This window comes from Esox lucius, chromosome 13 (genome assembly GCF_011004845.1).
Source record: "Esox lucius isolate fEsoLuc1 chromosome 13, fEsoLuc1.pri, whole genome shotgun sequence".
NCBI classification, from domain to species: domain Eukaryota; kingdom Metazoa; phylum Chordata; class Actinopteri; order Esociformes; family Esocidae; genus Esox; species Esox lucius.
The window spans coordinates 22135231-22155056 of record NC_047581.1 but is presented as its reverse complement, the minus strand read 5'-3'; the positions used below and the strand labels follow the sequence as shown (position 1 = coordinate 22155056).

At 42.3% G+C, this 19826-nt stretch overlaps 3 protein-coding genes across 9 annotated transcripts in view; 1 reads left to right on the top strand and 2 right to left on the bottom strand.

Annotated features, from left to right (window-relative positions):
- Positions 1-53: 53 nt before the first annotated feature.
- On the bottom strand, positions 54-3617 carry enkd1 (enkurin domain containing 1). 3 transcript variants are annotated; one of them, XM_010876502.4, is made up of 8 exons: positions 3546-3617; positions 2627-2725; positions 2284-2508; positions 2031-2203; positions 1603-1788; positions 1213-1358; positions 979-1115; positions 54-831 (listed from the first exon to the last, which is right to left on the bottom strand). In XM_010876502.4, the coding sequence occupies exons 2-8, from the start codon at positions 2709-2711 to the stop codon at positions 671-673; spliced, it is 1113 nt and encodes a 370-aa protein (XP_010874804.1). In that variant the 5' UTR covers positions 2712-2725; positions 3546-3617; the 3' UTR covers positions 54-670. The 3 variants fall into 3 exon arrangements, with proteins under 3 accessions (XP_010874804.1, XP_010874806.1, XP_010874807.1); XM_010876504.4 differs by having other exon boundaries at positions 1213-1352; XM_010876505.3 differs by having other exon boundaries at positions 2284-2448.
- A 1513-nt stretch (positions 3618-5130) lies between these two features.
- On the top strand, positions 5131-15628 carry vdac3 (voltage-dependent anion channel 3). 3 transcript variants are annotated; one of them, XM_010876498.3, is made up of 11 exons: positions 5131-5226; positions 7697-7815; positions 9169-9240; positions 9701-9750; positions 10778-10780; positions 12610-12762; positions 12954-13006; positions 13166-13393; positions 13607-13757; positions 13881-13938; positions 14522-15628. In XM_010876498.3, the coding sequence occupies exons 2-11, from the start codon at positions 7701-7703 to the stop codon at positions 14611-14613; spliced, it is 975 nt and encodes a 324-aa protein (XP_010874800.1). In that variant the 5' UTR covers positions 5131-5226; positions 7697-7700; the 3' UTR covers positions 14614-15628. The 3 variants fall into 3 exon arrangements, with proteins under 3 accessions (XP_010874800.1, XP_010874802.1, XP_010874803.1); XM_010876500.3 differs by lacking the exon at positions 10778-10780; XM_010876501.3 differs by lacking the exon at positions 7697-7815 and having other exon boundaries at positions 5138-5226.
- ikbkb (inhibitor of nuclear factor kappa B kinase subunit beta) overlaps positions 15549-19826 on the bottom strand; it is a 23618-nt gene continuing 19340 nt past the window's right edge. For all 3 annotated transcript variants that reach the window (XM_010876496.3, XM_020052655.2, XM_010876497.5), the window contains exons 20-22: positions 19686-19786; positions 17418-17517; positions 15549-17269 (exon numbers count right to left, since the gene is read on the bottom strand). In XM_010876496.3, the coding sequence (XP_010874798.1) occupies positions 17210-17269; positions 17418-17517; positions 19686-19786 (261 nt within the window). In that variant the 3' untranslated portion in view covers positions 15549-17209. The remainder of the gene's footprint in view (positions 17270-17417; positions 17518-19685; positions 19787-19826) is intronic.

The window sequence follows — 19826 nt, the reverse complement described above, 5'->3', positions numbered from 1 at the left end:
GGGCAGGGCTTGTGTGACACGTCAGATAAAACATGTTGATTAGCATACATACGTCATATGAAATAAAGGTTTTATTATATTAATAAGTGGTTAAATGTAGACTACAGAGTGGTAGTGTTACGACAATACGGTACACACATACTAAAGGTCTGAAAAATAGTGGAGAGGTTTCTGGTTCTTCCATTTATGAGGATTCAAGTTAAATGAAATGATTAACTAGAATCAAAGCACTACACACCTAATCACTTATTAACAATCCCAGTCAATAAACAGTAGTTTATGACAAAAGCCAGACAATAAACCCCGTCATCACATTTTAGTCGTTCCACAGAAATACAGAGTCAGTTAATATGGGCAATGTATTATAACCACGCCACAGCTAAATAGTTGATTACGGTTGATACTCTGACAACAGAAGTGCTGTATTGCCTATTGACCTCCTAAAGATACCCCTGGGTTCTGCAGTGGTGAGTCAGAAAGTAATACATTCAGTGGTAGGCAATTAAAGCATGGACATTATGCCTGCTTACAAATCAATCACTTAATTTTCAAAACATGCATTTTGTAAATTAGAGCCCTAGAGTCTATGTCCCAGCTTCCTCTTGGACTCCAGAATCATCTTCAGTAGCTTGTCTTTTTTTCTGAAAAGACCCACTCTCATCTGTTTTAGTTAGGAATCAGTCTTGATGTAGACTTTGTCCCTAGAGAAGATCTTGATGGCCTCCTCCACCTCAGAAAGCCTGCGGTCCAGCTGAGCACGGCGCGAGCGGACACCCAGGGAATCAGCTTTGACTGGAAGAGACAGCAGCTCACTCACCAGAGACTGATGGGCTTAAGATGTAAAAAGAGGAATGAAAGAGAGATCGAATGAATGAATCATGAGAATCCATTTCAGTCTGAATGTCAACTAAATACACAGCTGATATATATACCCGAAGAACATTTTTAAAAAGGGTCATGGTACTTTAAAAGACATACTCTCTTTAAGTGACTGCAGGGTCTCCTGTCTCTCCCTCTCAGGCATCAGGGTGTGGCCAGCTGGGATGGATGGATCAGGAATGTTCCTCCTCTTCTCCTCCTCCTCCTTACGCCATTGCTCTTTACGCTCCTCAAGGCTGAGAAATAGAATGATTAATAGTGTCCGAAAATAATACACAGTTAACTACTGTTAATTTCGTGAGAGAATACTGCATATTGGTTCAGTGTACTCACTACTGAGGCACCTGTCCCTTGACTGCACTGGGCAGGGGCTGGCTGTTCTTCAGGTTGGTCAGTGACTGGGAACGACGGAGGACAGTTTTCCCAGCAGCCCGCGCATTGTGGCTCACAAAGTCTACTGTACGGTCTTGCATCTGCAACTGAAAATATTACTCATGCAACATTAATATATTTAATATGGTTCTTGGTGGAAACAGTGTACAAATGAGATGCTAAGTCAGATCTGGTGAAAAGGGAAAAATCTGCCATTCTGACAGTGAACCCTAAATAATCCTGTAAGTCACTATGGACAATGCCATCTATTAAATTACTTTAATGTAAATGCATATTTGAGTTTGACTAAAAGAAGGACATCCATTCCTTCAATTAGTCAGAGTGTCTCACCTGGGAACTCTGGTCCTCTGCATGGTTTTGTGAGGCTGGACGAGGAGAGGGGAACGGGGATAGGAGACAGCTTGATCTTGGGGAGGGTGAGATGGCACGCTTTGGTCTCGGGGGTCCAGCAGAGCCACAGACAGAATGTGCCTTCAAAAAATTCTGACAATCCAGTCTCTTTGGTGGACTGGTCTCCTGCAGAAGGAAGAGGAAGTAAATAGAGTGTGGTCTGTGACATGATAATCACTACAGCCATGTAGGATCCAATATTACTACAAAAACAGTGTTATGAACCCTAAAGGGAGTGCCTTGGTTTGTTATAGGAGGGCCTAGAATCCCTGGGACATCAACTGGTACAGGTATATGCAAGGTGTGTAAGTGCACCAAAGCCCAGTGCACTAAAACAAAAGGACAGCCCATCTCCCAGTTCACCTCACCTGTAGCTGGGCCATGACCCTGGAGGGGACGTCCTGGTATTTGGGTGAGGTCCACAGGGCTTTGACAGGGACAGGACGGGAACGCTCCCGCTGTGCTTCCTGTTCTCTGCAGCGTCTCTGGATCTCCCTGAGCCGACGCACGTTCTCCTTTCCATAGTCACGCACCAGCTGTTCTGTGGGGAGGGGGGGAAAAAAATCAGTAGAGTACAATGAAAATAAGAGTTAGGAAGCAGTAACTAAGAGTTGGACCTACTGTGCTTAGACGGGTTGGGATTGAGGGAGACCCCTTCCAGCTTGAGCAGGGCCCCCACCACCCCACTCTGGCCCCTCTCCAGGATGTGTGTAGCATTAGGGCCGATGCGGTAGGGCTTAGGTTTGTGTGCGCTGTAGCAGCCTGGGTACAACACAGGGTCTGGGGCTAAGGGACCAGAGAGAAGTGCTAAGGTTCCATCAGCGTTCCCCTCCAGACGACCCCTAGCTAGAATAAAAATACATCCATGTAGGTATGGAAGAGTAAAGGAAGACAATATTCAGTAAGACATTTTGTACCAACATATATTACGATTTTGAAAAGATGCACATGCAAGCTATCTTACCAGATGACGGACGCTTGTAGTAGTTGGGAAAAAGGGATGGATCCGGGGGTATGGGCCCAGATATCATGGAGGGACCCTCACACATCACTGTCTGAACAACTGCAATTTAGATTATGCTAATTAAGCTTCAAGAAGGAGAGAGACTAACACAGAAATTCACAATCCGGTTACTGTCCCTAGTTTTGAAAAATATATATTTTTGTACCGAGTAATAATTTGATCAAGTGGTCAATGTTTAGTGATAAGGCCTTAGTAACAAAATAATATTAGGTAGCATTTCATTAATTGTAGCGCAAGTAGAATTTCACGATTGGCAACCCCCATACATCTAGATAGAAACGGTAGTGGGATAGCTGAAGTGTATATTTAATAGCAAAACGTACCGGCGTTGATTTCCAGTGCATTTGAACTTTGAAATTGAGAGGATTTACTGTAGTTTTCCAACCGCAAGAAACGGACGATAATAGCCGGTCGTAAGCTATTCTTTAGACTTGGCTGACTTCACATTATTGATTGATTGATTGTATGTGTGTGTGTTCCTTCCTTCGCCCTTCAAATAGCAAAACAAGGAAGACATTTGGCCGTTCCTTACTTTACCAAAAGCTTTATCTGACTGAACTTTAAGGTTAGAATAAGGCTTATAATTAGGTTTAAGTTCAGACATTCATAGTTAGGCATGTATGATAGGATTAGGTTAAGTTTAGGCATAAAGCAAGGTTATTTAAAACTAGAGTTCACATTATGGACAGCTAAAGTAAAGGTTTCGCTGACCCGCGGAGAGAGGCTGTTAATATCTGCTACACTGTAGCTCGTGACGTAATGGAGATGTTACTTAAAATTCGCTAGCCTGAATACATACAATTATGCAACTAAAACATATACTACCTGCTTTAGAATTATGTACCAGATATTACAGTACCTTTGCACAAAGTCACAAGTCCAGACTTGTAGCGAGTGAGCTAGCAGCCTAGCCAACAACACTCAAGCTAATTTCCTCTCTATGGCAACGGTTTAGCCACTCCCACCCGCAGATTTGTATCTTTCAGTATCTATTTAATTTGTTTTGAGGAACCTGTTTCATCAAACGTTTCGCAATGAAAACATTTTGTTTGGGGGAATGTACTTTTAGATATAATTGTAGACATTTAACACTCCCATGAGGACTAACGTTAATTCAGTGATTGATTGATTTGGGTGACTGATTTACGCCAAGTATTATGTCTAAATAAATGACATAATTTTTGCTAAATTCTAATAAAACTGAAAAGTCTTGATTGCCTTAGAATGTACCCTTTTTGATACAGTTAAAAAAGCTGAGGTGTAGCCACGCAATTGCCTTCAGAGGTCACTACAGTAGGTATTATATGTTGATGCCACAGTACTACAGTTTTAGACAGATCAGCGCCTGGGGTTTAGCGCATAGGCTTGATACTGTCAATGGGATTGCGTTTCTATTTTTGCGTTTAACATCAACCCAATGAGTGAAAGACATTTCCGACTACATGGGTTTGTTTACAAAATATGGTCCACTAGAGTATGGGCAGTGTAAAAGCTATCAGACTAAAATGAATCAGCTTAGTTTTGATTAAGCAAACGAATAGGTGACAAAACGACCCTATTTTTTATGCCAGACCACAAAACGTTTTCCAACATGACCACAGAATTTCGAAGGGTTTTCTTTTTCAGGAAAGAGCTTATACCCATCCAAAGCACGCATTTACAGATGATCCTGCCGTTGATTAACCTACCAGGGGATGTCTGGCTGTGATAACAGCATAGAAACACACAATATAAAATGAAAATACAAAAAATGTATGATAGAGACCAAGCACGGTCCCGACCCACCACACCCCCTGCTGCAACCGTACCCCCTGCACCCCCGAGAGTGAGGCCAGTGATCCAAAGAGCTGTGACGTTCCACAGCAGTGCCCCTTGTACATACACATTTATATTACCGAGATTAATGGGATAATTATCAAGAGAATGTATCCATTTATTGAATACATTTAATAGTGGAAGGAATTTGTTTTTAAGGTCACATGGTGTATTTTTTGGATGGAATGGAAAGTAATATTCCATGATTTAAATGTAGATTACATTGTTATTTTAGAAAAATATGTGATTTCTGTTCTTGTGACGTTACATTATAACGGTTATTTAAGAAAATATACTCACTAGTATAAGGTTGCTCTAGGTAGGAGCGAGAGCACCTAGTAGATCAGTGTCTCCCAACCTTTTTCAGTTACTGTACCCCCAAAATGTTTTTGCAATGCTTTCAGTACCCCTGAAGTACCCCCTCATGTTAATTTCACTAGTAAGTCTATGGTGTCATGAGTGTTTTCAAGTACCCCCTGTGGAGAGGCCAAGTACCCCCAGGGGTCCTAGTACCCCTGGTTGGGAACCACTGTGTAGATTACTGCAATTTCGAGCTTTAGGCTCCCTTTCTCTTTCCTCAATGACAATTACACCACAACCCCGCCCACTGTGTCAGAATGATTGCGCATGCTCAGTCCATCCCTCAATGCTTTCTCCTTCACTTCGCCCTACTGTTTCGTTTAACACAGAACGTCCTGAACCGCTGCGAATCGTCAGACAATAAGGTAGGGAATCTATGACACCATGATTGATATTTTATTCTGAAAAATGCTGGCCGAAAAACCTGTCGACTGAACTGATACTGAAAGTATATTTTGAGTAATTGTTGTTTAAATGTCCCACGCGTAAATCGTGGAAGCCGGAGTAGTGTGGTTGGCTACGGGGTAGGACAGGACTGTCAGGACATTACAGGCCTGTCTGACATGAAACTGCTTGCACTTCAAGCACATCTCAGCGTTTCATGGATACTCACGATTTATTCGAAAACATGGTGTAGCCAAATTACGAGGCTTTATTATAGGCTATATTTGATTATTAACGTTTGATTGAGCATTACACGATATTTAATGCGTCTTTCCAGTCTCTTACAGTCTCGCAATTTGAGATTTCAATTACATTTATATATTTTGTATATTCTGTGTATTTTTCAAACAGAGCAATTCATTCAATAATGAGCAATGGAGGTCAAGGCTAACAATCTGTTTATTCAAAAGAACAGTATGTCTACCCATAAATTATAAGGTGTCGTTTGAACCTCCATGAACAGCATGGCTTATGCACTAGAAACAAGAGTTAGGTTTATCATCGTGTTGGGGCAGTGCTCATTACGCAGGACGGTTCTGATGTAACATGCTGCAAATAAATAAGCCACTTTCGATTTTTAGAACCACATGACCATCTACTACGCTCATTCATGTCCAGTCTCACCAACTGGAACGAACGTAAAAAAACGATAGGGAATTTGAAGGAACCGTGAAGAGGTGTTTTGTTCTTCTACCTTTTGCCGCTGTCCGAAGTTCTGAAATCCTACTGCGACTATGGACAACAAAGAATGACCCAAGCCTTGATTATTGTTTTTTCCCCCTAAAAAAAATATTTTTGATCCTGCAACGCATTTCTGTATTTTTCTTGGTCTCACGTGGTTGAAATAATTCTGTTAATCACTGGTCAGGTTCCTTGAGTCTCAATATAGTGTAGACTGTTTCGCTCAGTGAATAAGGACAGTATAATAACCCTTATATGAAAATGACCCCAAAGTGATTATATTGGCTACAGGAATGTAGGTCTACTGGTGAGTAAGCCAGGCTGTGGTCACCATAGTTAGGCCTAACCTATACATTCAGGCTGTACATTTTCTAGGCGTAACTTAACTGCCCTCAACCTTATATCACAAACACACCTTCTCCTGCTGACCTTCACCTCATATGAAGGTCATTGTATTCACTTCTAAACATTATTAGCTTACAAATTTGGTTAAAGATTTAATTGAAAATACCTCAAGGAATAATGGCTTAAAACTGTGTAACAAACCATATAATGATACCTTTTAAGATGTTCCTGTCTCTACTAACCCAATGTCTTTGTGTTTGCATGATTACTCTTGCAGCCTACTAATTTCCCAAACAACTGTTTCTTTTTTTTTGTTTGAATGGCATGAAGACCCAGGACTACAATGGTGAATTTTGTTACTGCATTTCCAGGTTCCCCCTGAATGTGTCATGTTGATCCGGTCATTTGTGGCAGCCATGTTGCTGTCTTTGTGTGCAGCTGTTTTCCTGCCCTGTGTGTAGATGATTTTATGTCCTTGTGACCCCTAGAGCTAAGCGACGGTTTGAGAAATCTCTTTAGGGTATGGGTTAGTGATGGGGTCAGAGGAGAGAGATTGGGGACAGAAAGACAAGGCAGAGTATGGTATGTGTGTGAGAGAGGTTAGAGGCGTAGAAGCCATTTTAAATGGTGTGGTTATCTGAGGTTTAGAATTCTGTGCCTGTTATTTATAGAACAGGGGTTGAGGGGAGAAGGGACTGAGCAAGGAGGGAGGGAAGAAAGGGGGCTGTGTGTGTGTGTGTGTGTGTGTGTGTGATTCCACACCGTGCTGGGTCTGTAGAATTCTCCCTTGCATCAGCCGGGTGACTGTCAGGATGACTCTGAACCTAGGCAACACCACTGACAGAGACGCGGAGGGCAGGATATGAGTGTGTGAATGTGTGTGTGTGTGCTATGAATTCCTGGGTGTGGGTGAGTGCAAGGTACATGCGTGCATGCGTGCACATTTGTGTGTGCGTGTTCTAGACTCCTTGTGGCATCAGGGTAACCATCATGGAAATATATTCTACCCCTCAGCGCTCTCTGTCCCCAAATGACTGGGCACTGCAGCGGTGTGTGTTAGTTGGTATCACTATGCTCCTGTCAGTGGGCTTGTGTTTGTCTCCTAAACAGACCTTGGCTTTAATTGACCAACAGTCATATGGGTCATAGAGTACTGCTTTATCAAGGTTGAGGACAGTTAATGACACTCTTACAGTATTGGAGTTACTGTGGTGTGAGGACTGTAATGGCCATATAGTGTAATCCATTCTTAACAGGTACGCTATGGACAGATGGGCAACGCTGAAGCAGGTCCATGTTTTTCTTACAGAGTCAGAGATTGCTGAAAGTGTTGTGTTTGTTCTTGTACTCTCCCCACATCTGAAGAGGTATGTCCCACAAAGGAGGAGAGAAGTTGAGCATGGAGAGGAAGGATGACAAGGGGAGTCCAGCAGCAAAGAACAGTCAGAGCAAAGGAGCTCCCTGTGTGCCATGTTGCCAAAAGAGTGAGTGAGGGATGTGATGGGGGCAAAAGTGGGAAGTGCGAGAGAAAGAGAAGTGTGGGAGAGACAACACAGGCGTAGATTTGGTGGGAACAAGGGGGTTATGACTTCCCCCATTTCACAGACGTGGCAATTTGGCCCCGCAGAAAAGAGTAAAAATCCTGGAATCCATTGACCCTGACCCCGAATATGCAATACGAACATACGCCCTTGAAGGACATAGAAAGGGGGGAGAGAGTGGGAGGTGGAGGAGAATGAGAGGTGAGGGAGGGAGACGTAAGTGTCATCAGGGATTGTTTTCCATCCTTGTGGGGACCAGAATAATGATTCCCTCTTTTCCTTAACCCCTGAACGTAAATCGGACGTATTATCCCCACATGTAGGGAAAGGAACACATACAGCTGTCCTTTATCCTTACAGAGACAACAGGACACTGGTGACGTTATAACTGCTAACAAAGTGCAGTTGTGTTCACCAGGGAATAGTTGCTGACCAACAGAACTCTGGTTTAGTCTCATTGTAGGTCATTAGCACAGCAAGAGTGAGTGCTGTGTTGTATACAGTGTTTGCCTCGGCGTACATCTTCCAGTTCACGCTAACAGTGTTATTCACAGGCAGCTAGCTACTAACAATGGTCACTTTCTTTCAGTTCATCCTAAAACCAAACAAGGGCAAAATATTCCTTTAATGTTATCATGACCTCATTCATACTGTGCTTAATATGGTGCTCATGTGGTCAGGGGCTACCTGGTTTGGCAGTGTTCAAAACACAAGGGAACTCCATGAGTACATGAGTTTCACACCAACCCTGATGGGACAGGGTTGGTGTGAAAGCTCAGTGTGTGTAAATATATTTTCATTACCAAGCATACCTTAATAAAGGTGAATAAGATTCCCAAACGTTTGCTCAAAGTGTCAACAGAACTGTGGATATTGGTTACTTTAGTATGACATGGTGTATTTACATACTGAATAGACTAGCATGCTACTGTAGAGTGGATATTATTAACAATATAGCAAGGATTAGGTGGGACATACCAAGGGTTAAGTGTTAGATGGGCTGGTAGATCTTCTGTGTTTGCTTGTGTGAAAACATTCCTAGAGCAGAGTGTGGTGTATGGGGTGTAGCTTAGATAAATGCTGTGTGGATATTGTATGTAGGCCTACATGCTGCATGTGTTTGTTTCAGATCAGTACCATGTCATTAAAATAGAGCTGTGTTCTGTGTTTCTGCATAGAGAAGTGGTGTGATGTCTGTTTGTGTGCCGGAGTACGCGCTCTACTTGATGAACTTTTAGCCTCCCTTGAGATATAAAAGGGAAGGATACAACCTAACCTGTCTCTTTTTATCTACAGTCACCATGGCTGTTCCTCCTGCATACTCGGACCTGGGAAAAGCCGCCAAAGACATCTTTAGCAAGGGCTATGGTAAGTTGTCAAATCACCCGCTAATTAAACAGGACTTTATTGGCATGGAAAACATTTTGTTAAATATATTATTAATAATATCTTCAAAAATAATCTTAAAAAGTGACATAAACATTCATAAATTCTGAAAAGTAAAACATACACATACAAACATTTTGAAAGGATAAAGACTTGTATATTACCAGCAATGTTACTTCTGCTCAACTGTATATCAAGGACTGTGAGGTCTAGCCTTTGATTTATGACCCAGAGAGATGAGGGGAGGGGGCTTCTGCTAATTTATGACCATTAGTTGAATTGTTGTTGTTTAACAACTACAACGCTTGAAGTTCGAACGATCCTCAGTAAAATCATCATATAAATAGTGGTTACAATAATAAAGGGCTACTGAGAATAATCTCCAGCCCTTATATGGTCGGTTCCTATCTTTCTTCTTCCTCACTCTCTTTTTCCCATCCAGGCTTTGGTATTGTGAAACTAGACCTTAAGACAAAGGCCCAGAGCGGAGTAGTAAGTACAACTGTTTCTCTATGTCTCACACACACACACACACACACACATTTACTTTCTCATTTGTTAAATTCCTTGTTTTATTTCTAATAACATGTACACATCTTCTTCATGTTAACAAGAGTTAATATATTAATTAACAGTAATATCAGGCTACAAAAGTACTCTGTTAGCTCGTAGCCCGACTAAAACAATGAACTTGTGAAAACAGACTGTTCTGGTTAATCAAGCAAAGTGTGTCGACAAATCACATTTTTAGATGTTGGCGCCTTGACTCACAAGTCAGCTAGGAGTTAATGTTTGTAATTCAGAAGATTTAATGAAAAGTTTGTGGACCCTCCTTTTGTCTAGAGTTTTATGTAACAAATAAGTATATTATTTCTCCTCCTGTATTTACAGTATTGGTCTGGAGTTTTGAAGAAATATGCTATCTAACATTTACACGATTGCTAACTTGTGTTAGCACAATGAGCCAATGACTTTATGCTAAGCTAGTTAGAATAAAAAAAAAAACTATGTTTAATATTTTACAATTTAGTGGAAGTTGCTCTCCAGAGTAGTTAGCGTTACGTACTGTATTTTTCTTAACGCTGTTAACTTGTGGGTTACAGCCTGCTACTTTTAGTTACTGGCCGCCCACTATTTCAGTTTTTCATATAATTTATCACAGGAAATATCTATGCATGTATTAGTCCAGCCATACAAGCTACATGTCTAGACCCTAGTCTGAGGGCAAGTCAAATGACTGACTCACTGTCTGCTGGCAAAATGTGTGTGTGTGCGCGTGTGTGTGTGCGCGCAGGCTGTCTATCCCTCATATAGCTCGGCGCATCACTGTCTGACAATAATGTCCCTCAATGTTTAAAATGGATACCGTTCATAGCATTGCTGCTCCCTGAAACAGTGCATTTTCTGCTGTCATATATAGGACCCCACTACAATGTGAATTTCTGTATAGTTTTGACCTAACTGTATTGCCTCTCTCTCTCTGCATTTATTATGCTTCCACTCTGGACTTCATTGTCAGATGGTAAGGTTGTAGCTGTGTGTGTGTGTGTATTTTTCAGACGGTAAGGTTGTAGCTGTGTGTGTGTATTTGTCAGATGGTAAGGTTGTAGCTGTGGGTGTGTGTGTGTGTGTGTGTGTGTGTGTGTGTGTCTGTGTGTATTTGTCAGATGGTAAAGTTGAAGCTGTGTGTGTGTGTGTGTGTGTATTTGTCAGATGGTAAGGTTGTAGCTGTGTGTGTGTGTGTGTATTTGTCAGATGGTAAGGTTGTAGCTGTGTGTGTGTGTGTGTATTTGTCAGATGGTAAGGTTGTAGCTGTGTGTGTGTGTGTATTTGTCAGATGGTAAGGTTGTAGCTGTGTGTGTGTGTGTATTTGTCAGATGGTAAGGTTGTAGCTGTGTGTGTGTATTTGTCAGATGGTTAGGTTGTAGCTGTGTGTGTGTGTATTTGAGTGAAGCTGTCTTTTCCTACTTGCAGCCTTTCCTGCAGCTGTCTCCCAGCTGCCACCCCCCTCAATGGCTGCTAAGGTCATAATGACATTAACTGGTATCCCCAGACACACACACCTTTTGACTGGTCGAACTGGACAGTTTAGTGGTTTATTGCTTACTGGTCTGTCAGTTACTGGTCGGTATGTTACTGGTCTGCCAGTTACTGGTCCGTATGTTACTGGTCTGCCAGTTACTGGTCCGTATGTTACTGGTCTGCCAGTTACTGGTCCGTATGTTACTGGTCTGCCAGTTACTGGTCCGTATGTTACTGGTCTGCCAGTTACCAGATGACTGGCTTGACCTGTGGACTTCCCTCAGCCTCCTTCTAGTCCCATTCATCCACTCACCTCTCCCAAGATGCATTCCCTTGGTAACTGATTTAGTGGTTACCAACACTGGCTTTTTTCTAGTCCAGCACAGACACACCTGATTGAACTGCTCAAGGATGACTTCATTAATTCAGTAATGTGTGCTGGTTTGAACAACAGCCCGAACACAGTGTTGTTGACTGCTGAGGCAGGTATTTAGATACTACTACTCAAAATGGTAGCTACTCTTAATAATCAGTCATGCAATCCTGGGAGGAATTGCTTGGTGGGGATGAGCTTAGGTTGCTTATCTGTTAATTCCTCGCTTTTACTTATAACCCTCTATTTCATCCGTGTGCTAAGCTCCCCTTAAATGAGAATTTGACTTTCTTTTTACTTGATGTTAGATGATTCATCTCTGTGAATGTGTTTGTCTTCCGAGAGAAACTGTTTTCCAGTTAATTTAAACAGCAATTCCAACTTTGAATAGCCAACTTGTGCTCTTGATATATGTGGATATAATGGGGCATATGAGCGTGTTTATGTTATGTTTAGTTTGGCCGTATTAAATCACCTTTAGTTAGCGTCCAATCAAAATGTGCAGTTTATTTTAGTGGATTTTGAGCACGTGGAGGGGGACGACGACGACAAAGGAGGGCATTGCCCTCCAGATAGAATCTGTGCCTCCCCAGTTTTGTTTCCCCATGAACAAATGGTTTATGAATTAGATATGCCCCCTCATTTATAAGAAATGCCCCCTCAGTCCCGTCATCCTGCGGCCGGGCCTGGCTGGTAATGGCTTTTAAAGGAAACAGAGCGATGGATTACAGTTTATCCGGGCCCATATACGTCTTTCAGGGTGTAGAGGCATCTACCGTTAAATGAAAAAGAAAAGTGAAATTCTCCTTTAACAGAATACTCTCATATAAAACCTGTTTCTCTTCTCTTCCATTTGCTCTCTCTTGCTGCGGATTCCTCTGCAATTCTCTTTTAGTTATCGGCTACTAACCAGCAACTTCCCTCCTCCCTGCCACCCTTCCCTTTCCCTTTTTCAGGAGTTCGCGACCTCAGGGTCCAGTAACACAGACACAGGGAAGGCATCAGGTAACCTGGAGACCAAGTACAAGGTGAAGGAGCTGGGGCTGAGCATCAACCAGAAGTGGAACACAGACAACACCCTGACCACCGAGGTCTCCATGGAGGACCAGGTCAGTGTGTAACCAGATCAGCCCAAAACCAGTTCACCTAACAGCCTACTAAACCAGCTCCAGACATCACTTGATATTGTGTTATTAAAGAAAAAGTGTTTTGAGATCATTTCTATGACATAATTCTTAGTGTTTTGATTCTTCGATATGTAATGACAGAGCTCCTGGCCCTCTGTCCTGTATGTTTATAGCTGGCTAAGGGCTTGAAGTTGGCTCTGGACACGTCGTTTGTGCCCAACACCGGGTAGGCTGACAACTGGCTGATTCATTGCCATTTAAACGTAGACATGAACACAGCACCAGTGACAGCAATAGTAGTCACTGTGGTTACAAGGCCCATAATGTCATGTGAAGCCTGACGCCCTCTCTCTGGTCCTGCTGTTCCCCCCCTCTCTGTCTGCAGTAAGAAGAGTGCCAAGCTGAAGACTGGCTACAAACGGGACTTCATGAACCTGGGCTGTGACCTGGACTTTGACATGGCCGGTCCCAGTGTCCATGCTGCTGCCGTACTGGGCTATGAGGGCTGGCTGGCTGGGTACCAGATGGCCTTTGACACAGCCAAGTCCAAACTTACCCAGAACAACTTCGCCCTGGGATACAAGGCTGGGGACTTCCAGCTCCACACCAACGTGTGAGTATTATAGCACTGTTTACCTAACCCAAACCACAGAACAGCACCGGTTCCTTTGTGTTTGCACTGTTTACCTTTCCTCATGCATTTTACACAAATCTAATGTCAGTGTTACATTTACCATGGGGCCAGTCCTGATCCACCAGAAGTGAATTCAGAATCTCAGTAGCTCCCTACTGAATAAGTCACCAGTGTTTTTAAAAATCTTTTCAGTAATGATGGTACAGAGTTTGGTGGCTCCATTTACCAAAAGGTGAACTGCCACCTTGAGACAGCCATCAACCTGGCCTGGACGGCCGGCAGCAACAACACACGCTTTGGCATTGGAGCCAAATACCAGCTGGACAAAGATGCTTCCCTGTCTGTGAGTATCCCAATCACACATACCCACTAGAACAGAGAACACATATCTGTCCATATCGCCAAGACCAGGATAACACAACCGTCCAAATACGCCTCATGTCCTCCTCTATGTCTCCCCCTGTAGGCCAAAGTCAACAACGCCAGTCTGATTGGAGTCGGCTACACGCAGGCTCTCCGGCCAGGTAAATGAAACTCCCTTTTACCAGATACCTAGCTACATCTGTCTACATCTACACAAACAGGGAATTTAAGGATCTGGGCAAAAATAACTCTATATTTGAAAGGAACTCTGTGGCCAGATCATTACGTACATCTACCTAGTATCAGGTAGGACCTCCTTTTATGTCCAGAATAGCCTGAATTCTTCACGGCGTGGATTCAACACGGTGATGGAAACATTCCTCAGGGATTCTGGTCCATGCTGACTCTATAGCATCATGTGGTTCCTATGGTTTTTCCAACCACATATGTGTGCTGTGAATCTCCCGTTCCACGTCACCTCAAAGGTTCTGCATTGGATTAAGATCGATTGGATCGCTTAGATTGCGTCTTCCCATTCTCATGTTTGGTTGTACTAACTAAACCCTGACCATGTCTGCATGCTTTACGCATTGAGTTGAAGCCACAGGATTTGCGGTTTGGCTGTTAGTGTTAACTAGCAGGTATACTTAAGTGTTCACTGACTCTCTATATAAATAGATGTCTGTATGAAGGAGCAGTTGTACTGTGTGTTAAGGCTGGTGTCTATGTCCTCTCTGTCCATAGGAGTGAAGCTGACTCTTTCAGCTCTGATTGATGGAAAGAACTTCAATGCTGGTGGTCACAAGGTTGGCATGGGCTTTGAGCTGGAGGCATAAGGCTGAAGGAAAGGGAGGGATGGGAGAAGAGCAGGAAGAGCCTGGATCTGACAAGACCTCAATGACACCTTGACACACACACACACACACGTGTTTTGGCCTTAACCCTGCAGTCCTTAGCACCCTCCGTTCTATATTCAAAGGGACAGACTGTGGAGAACAGAGTTCTATTTTGGTTGTTTTTAGGTTCCCATGTTTCATCTCCTTAACAATACCACTAGATAAAATCTGTCAGACCGTGGCACTGGAGCGAACTGTCAGTGGGTCTCCAATGACACCCTGTTTCACAGTGTAATACTTCACACAGGGCTGTCAAGTGGTGTGACATGCAAAATATGTACATCAAGCGATTTTTCAATTTCCTCCCCATAAGCAGACTTTTTTTTTCCCCTGTGTGGGATTACATTTAAAGCACCTTTTTAGTATGGGTTGACTGTGGTATCATTTCACTAACTGTGACCATGCTTTAATCCACTTTTGACTGGCAAACAGAAAATGTTGATTGACAGTTTACATTCTTTGTATATTTGTGGTACATACATTTTTATTAAAGCCAATAACTTGTCCCAGACAAGGGACAAGGTATTGGGAGATATTGACAAGAGCATGCTGCAATGAAATGGACATCTTAGAACTTTATAAAAAATTTGACTAATTCATTATCAGTTTCTAAATCAAAGAAAGTACATTTTACCATGACAATGGTAAGATTCACAGAGTGAATTTCCACAGTGAATTCTCAATTATATTCCCAATCCAGAACATAAAGCAATGTAATTATGACCTTTTCCATTCTGTGTACGTACCGTTAACTGCCAAACTAATACCCCAGCACATTTCTCAATTTGAACGATCTTTTGTTTCTGAGTTTTGAGATGGTATAGAGGCACCGTTACCTGTTCTTTAGGTTTCTGTTTTTGTCTTGTCATTTTGTGTCTGTGCTTCGCAGAGGGAAAGTTTTCCCTAGCTGAAACCTCAAAAGGAATTAATGGAATAAAGAATGTCAAACACTTTACCTGTTCAAACACTGCCTTCAAATGTAACAGTCATGGTGTGAATGTTCTGTCACCAGTACAGTATGTTAAAATCTGTGAAGCAGTTGTATTTCTCTGATTTGTAAGTAAAATACAGCAAAATCAACCCATAATTGATGTTACAACATTTTTTGTATTACAGCGCCGACAAATGTTGCAAAATCAATTATTTAAAAACAGTAACAATCCTAATATACAGACATCCTACATTGGCTGTAATTACATACTGTACATAGAGATCCAGAAAATGTCCAGTTAAAGACAAATATAAACTCCCAAACCTACCTTAAAATGCGTTTATACAGTATATAGCAGCTGAATATAAGTGACAGCTAATTCTTTGTTCAGACAATATTTTGTGGCAGCATGAAATAAAACATTTGAAAGATTAGGAAACATTAGGAATCTAGACCAACCCTTACTAAGTGCAATCAGGAGGACAGCCATTTGGATTACTAGTTTTAGATCTGACTGAGCCATTGTCTTAAAGACAGCAATACTGCCGTCTTTAATAATTACATAGTGGTCAGCATCCATTTCCCCCCATTCAAACCTGGATTTCTCCAATACACCAGGGTACAGAATACTGGCTGATGGGCATGTGAATGGACACCCTCATTAGCAAAGGGGGTAGAAATCAATAAATGTAACAACTGCATAATGCAAGAGAGACATACTTTGTCCAATCTAAAAAAATAAAATACATCAAACTGTATTATAATAGTGCACAAAAACAAAATACATAAATTAGACAGATAGTCAAGCTAGGCATTTTGATGGTACTTTAGGCAATCAATTGAATGTAAAATATTACCATTTCTTCTTCAGTATTTACTTGCTGTGTATTGTCTAAAATGAACCATGGTGTATTTATTTTTCAGAGGAGGGAAAAATATTCTTTGTAATTGAGCAAAATGTCTCTGACGGATTGATTTTGCTACTAGCAAGTTTATTTACACTATTTCACACATCAAGTGATTTCTATCGGAAAGGGGGAACCATTAATGTAAGAAGGCCGCTGTATCTTCTCTCCTTTCATGTACTTAGTTGCCATTTCTGCGCAACAAAAAGATAACCAAAATATTACCCTTTTCTCAGACCCCTGTTGTTTTGAGACATTTTACACTTCAACCTCTTGGTAAAATCCAGTAAAGGTCAGTTGCATAGGTAATCATATGAATACTATTACTATTTGAAAGCTATTTTTGAAGCAGAAATTAGTTTATAAAAATATATATAAAAAAACCTGGCAAAAAATGGCAACGAGATGTACCTTTCTAGGAGGGATAGCTTGAGCAATACTAACCCTTTAAAAGGGGATAACGTACATTTTGGTTCAGTCCGTTATTATGTAAACTGCTCAATGCAATCTGTGGCAGAAAGTGTTCCCCACCACAAGGTGGCAGCAGAGTACTACACGGGGTCTAGAATGTCACTCCTGTTGACATCACATTGAGAACAAAATGGCTTTGGACCTCAGGTCTAGGATTACATTATGCTAACTCCAATCCTTCCAATGACCATTCAAGAGATAACAACACGACTGATCAAAACCACGGAAGTCAGGAGATATCAGAGGAGAGGTCCTGTCTTCCACTCAGCCATGTCCACTCTCTCAGCAGCTGGAAGACAAAGACAGCCAGAGAGCATTAGATGTTTTTACAACTCTGGTGTGTGTGGGTGTGTGTATGGATGTGTGTTTGTGGATGTGTGTATATGGATGTGTGGGTGTGTATGTGTATATGGATGTGTGTTTGTGGATGTGTGTACCTGCATGTTGCTCTCAGACTCCTGGATGGTGTCCTGTAGCAGATTCTGTAGTCGATTCTCAAAAGTCTTACTCTCCTCAATTACCAACAGAGACTCATCACTGAGACACACGCACACACACAAACACACACACACACACACACACACACGTAAACTACTGGGACAGAAAAACTCTTCTTGTTTTAGCTCTGTATATAACAGAAGTTTGGATTTAGAATCTAACATGTACTATGCGGGTTAAGTGATATCGGATTCTCCCCCCCTTTAATTAAACAATTATTTCCAACTTAAAATGTTTTTTTATGTGTTTTCCAAAGGCAGAGAATGAAACTAGATGTTTCTCATAATGCATCATTTCTTTTTTTTTATTACAACAGCAATATAACTATCAGCCGGGACTATCAAACCAACTTAATTTTGCATGTGTAGAATTTCTCACCAAAAATGTGTAAAACAAAACATTAATACTTTGCTTAATTAGTGTTAATTAACCCTAAAATTGTATTTCTTGAACACTTCCAGGCAGAGACCAAAACAAACTTTGTTTCAGATGTCTCGGTTATCCCAACGTAAAATGTATATATATATTTATTGACTGTGATTATACTACCAATAATTAAAACTATAACAGTACCCTTTTTACTTTCAAAAATAGAGTGAACAAATCAACATTGTTTCACATGGCTTGGCTATCCCAAACTCAAAGTTGTAAACTTTATTAACATAAACAAGTTGCAAGGCGCTCCAAATTGACCGGCGTAAATGTCTTTTCCCGTTCTTCCCTCTTATTTCTGTGGAATAATTTTTGCAGTGTCGCTAAAAAGTTCCTAAAAGAGGCCGCAACGTTCTGGGAAGAGCTATTCTGAACCGAGACATTAATATGTACCCGAGTGATTGAAAAAGGAAAGTGTGGCAAAATAAAGGAACTGGCCAAAATCCACAGCATACCAATGTATCTGGGAAATAAACCACTGGAACTGGCTCACTTGTCTTCATTGATGATGTAACTGCTGAAGGCAGCAGCAAAATGCATGTGAAAGCACGTTTTCTACAGCAAGATACTGCTATATGAACTAGGGAGTTTTGCAAGGCAGAAAAGGTGAAAGTTCTTGTCCGGGAAAGTCTATCTTCAGAATTAAATTGGCAACACAAAGTAACTGTGCCCCATGGCTCCAGGCGGATCCGGCAGGGAATCTGGTGACACTCTTGGAGGCAGTTCTCCTACAAACAGGAATTCCATCAATCCTCTTCAAATGTGAGGAGGTGCTGATGGTCTCCTGGCACTTGTCAACTGAACCCATCTCCTCAACCGTGAGATTAGCCACTCTAAAAACCTTCATCTTATACCACACACACACACAGGCGTGCACAATGGTGTGACTTCAGAAATTCCTTCTGGTAGAAAACAAGTGGCCTTGGCTTATGACAGACCGCTGAGCATCTGAGCAGACCTTTACAGGGACCAAACTGCTCACCCCAACCGACAAGGTGGCTCATGCGTTGCCCACTCAACAGTGTCCCTGGACAGGCCGACCTGGAAGGGAGCGACTGGAGATGATGAGTCAGACCGTGGGTTCCAGAAAGCCCGGGGAACTGTTGGTCCTTGTCACATGTCAGCAACAGGAAAAATACTGTAAGAAACTCAGATATTTAACCTTCGTAGACTCCAAGGGGTTTGACACACTGAACAGGAATCTGAGGAAGTTTGAGCACACAGAACATTTCTCAATATCCTTCCAACAGTTCCACAAAGGAATGGTGTTGTGGTGGTGGGGGACCTGAACTAGGAGCCTTTCAATTTCCCGGTAGTGGTCGGGCGAGGCTGTGTGCTGTCAGAACTCTTCAAGGTCTTGCTATTCTGTGGAAGTGCACGGCTACGCAGGGGGAAATGAAGCAGCCGGGAGTCACCAATGACATCAAGGTGGATGGCAAGACTACAGACCCCAGCCCGAGTGACCTCACCAGGGTTCCAGGCTGATGACTGCTCGCCGACACTCCATTGGCTCTGCAGAACCCCCTCAGCAGCTGTAGTGACCTACTGAAGAACCGGTAGCATCGAATCCACCTTAATAAAACGCCAGCTAACATGGCTCAGTCGCGTCGCCATCCCGCCATTTTAAGATGCTCTGTGATCGTCTCCTCAAACCACACCTACGCACGGAAACACTGGACGTCTGCCGCCGTCTTCCCATCGATCCACAGCTGTTCTCCACAGCCACCAAAAGACTGGCAGGTAAAGGTGGTGTGTGTGTGTGTGTGTGTACTCACAGCTGCTGTAGACTGGGTCGGGGGGTCAGAAGTGGGGGAACAGAGGAGGACGAACGGCCCCCATCCACCGGACTACCACTCACTGGGCTACGCACCTTACTCTGAGGAACACCCAAGCACACACACTGATCAGGACTCTGT

Bases quoted from the DNA above. Each gene is read 5' to 3' on its own strand.
- enkd1 (XM_010876502.4), bottom strand. From the start codon at position 2,711: ATGTGTGAGGGTCCCTCCATGATATCTGGGCCCATACCCCCGGATCCA. The intron at 1,359-1,602 runs GTGAGACACTCT...TAATATTTTCAG, and splicing joins CAGAGGACCAGAGTTCCCAG to TTGCAGATGCAAGACCGTAC. The intron at 1,116-1,212 runs GTGAGTACACTG...TCTATTTCTCAG, and splicing joins AAGGGACAGGTGCCTCAGTA to CCTTGAGGAGCGTAAAGAGC.
- vdac3 (XM_010876498.3), top strand. From the start codon at position 7,701: ATGTCCCACAAAGGAGGAGAGAAGTTGAGCATGGAGAGGAAGGATGAC. The intron at 13,007-13,165 runs GTAGGCTGACAA...CTCTGTCTGCAG, and splicing joins TCGTTTGTGCCCAACACCGG to TAAGAAGAGTGCCAAGCTGA. The intron at 13,394-13,606 runs GTGAGTATTATA...AAATCTTTTCAG, and splicing joins TTCCAGCTCCACACCAACGT to TAATGATGGTACAGAGTTTG.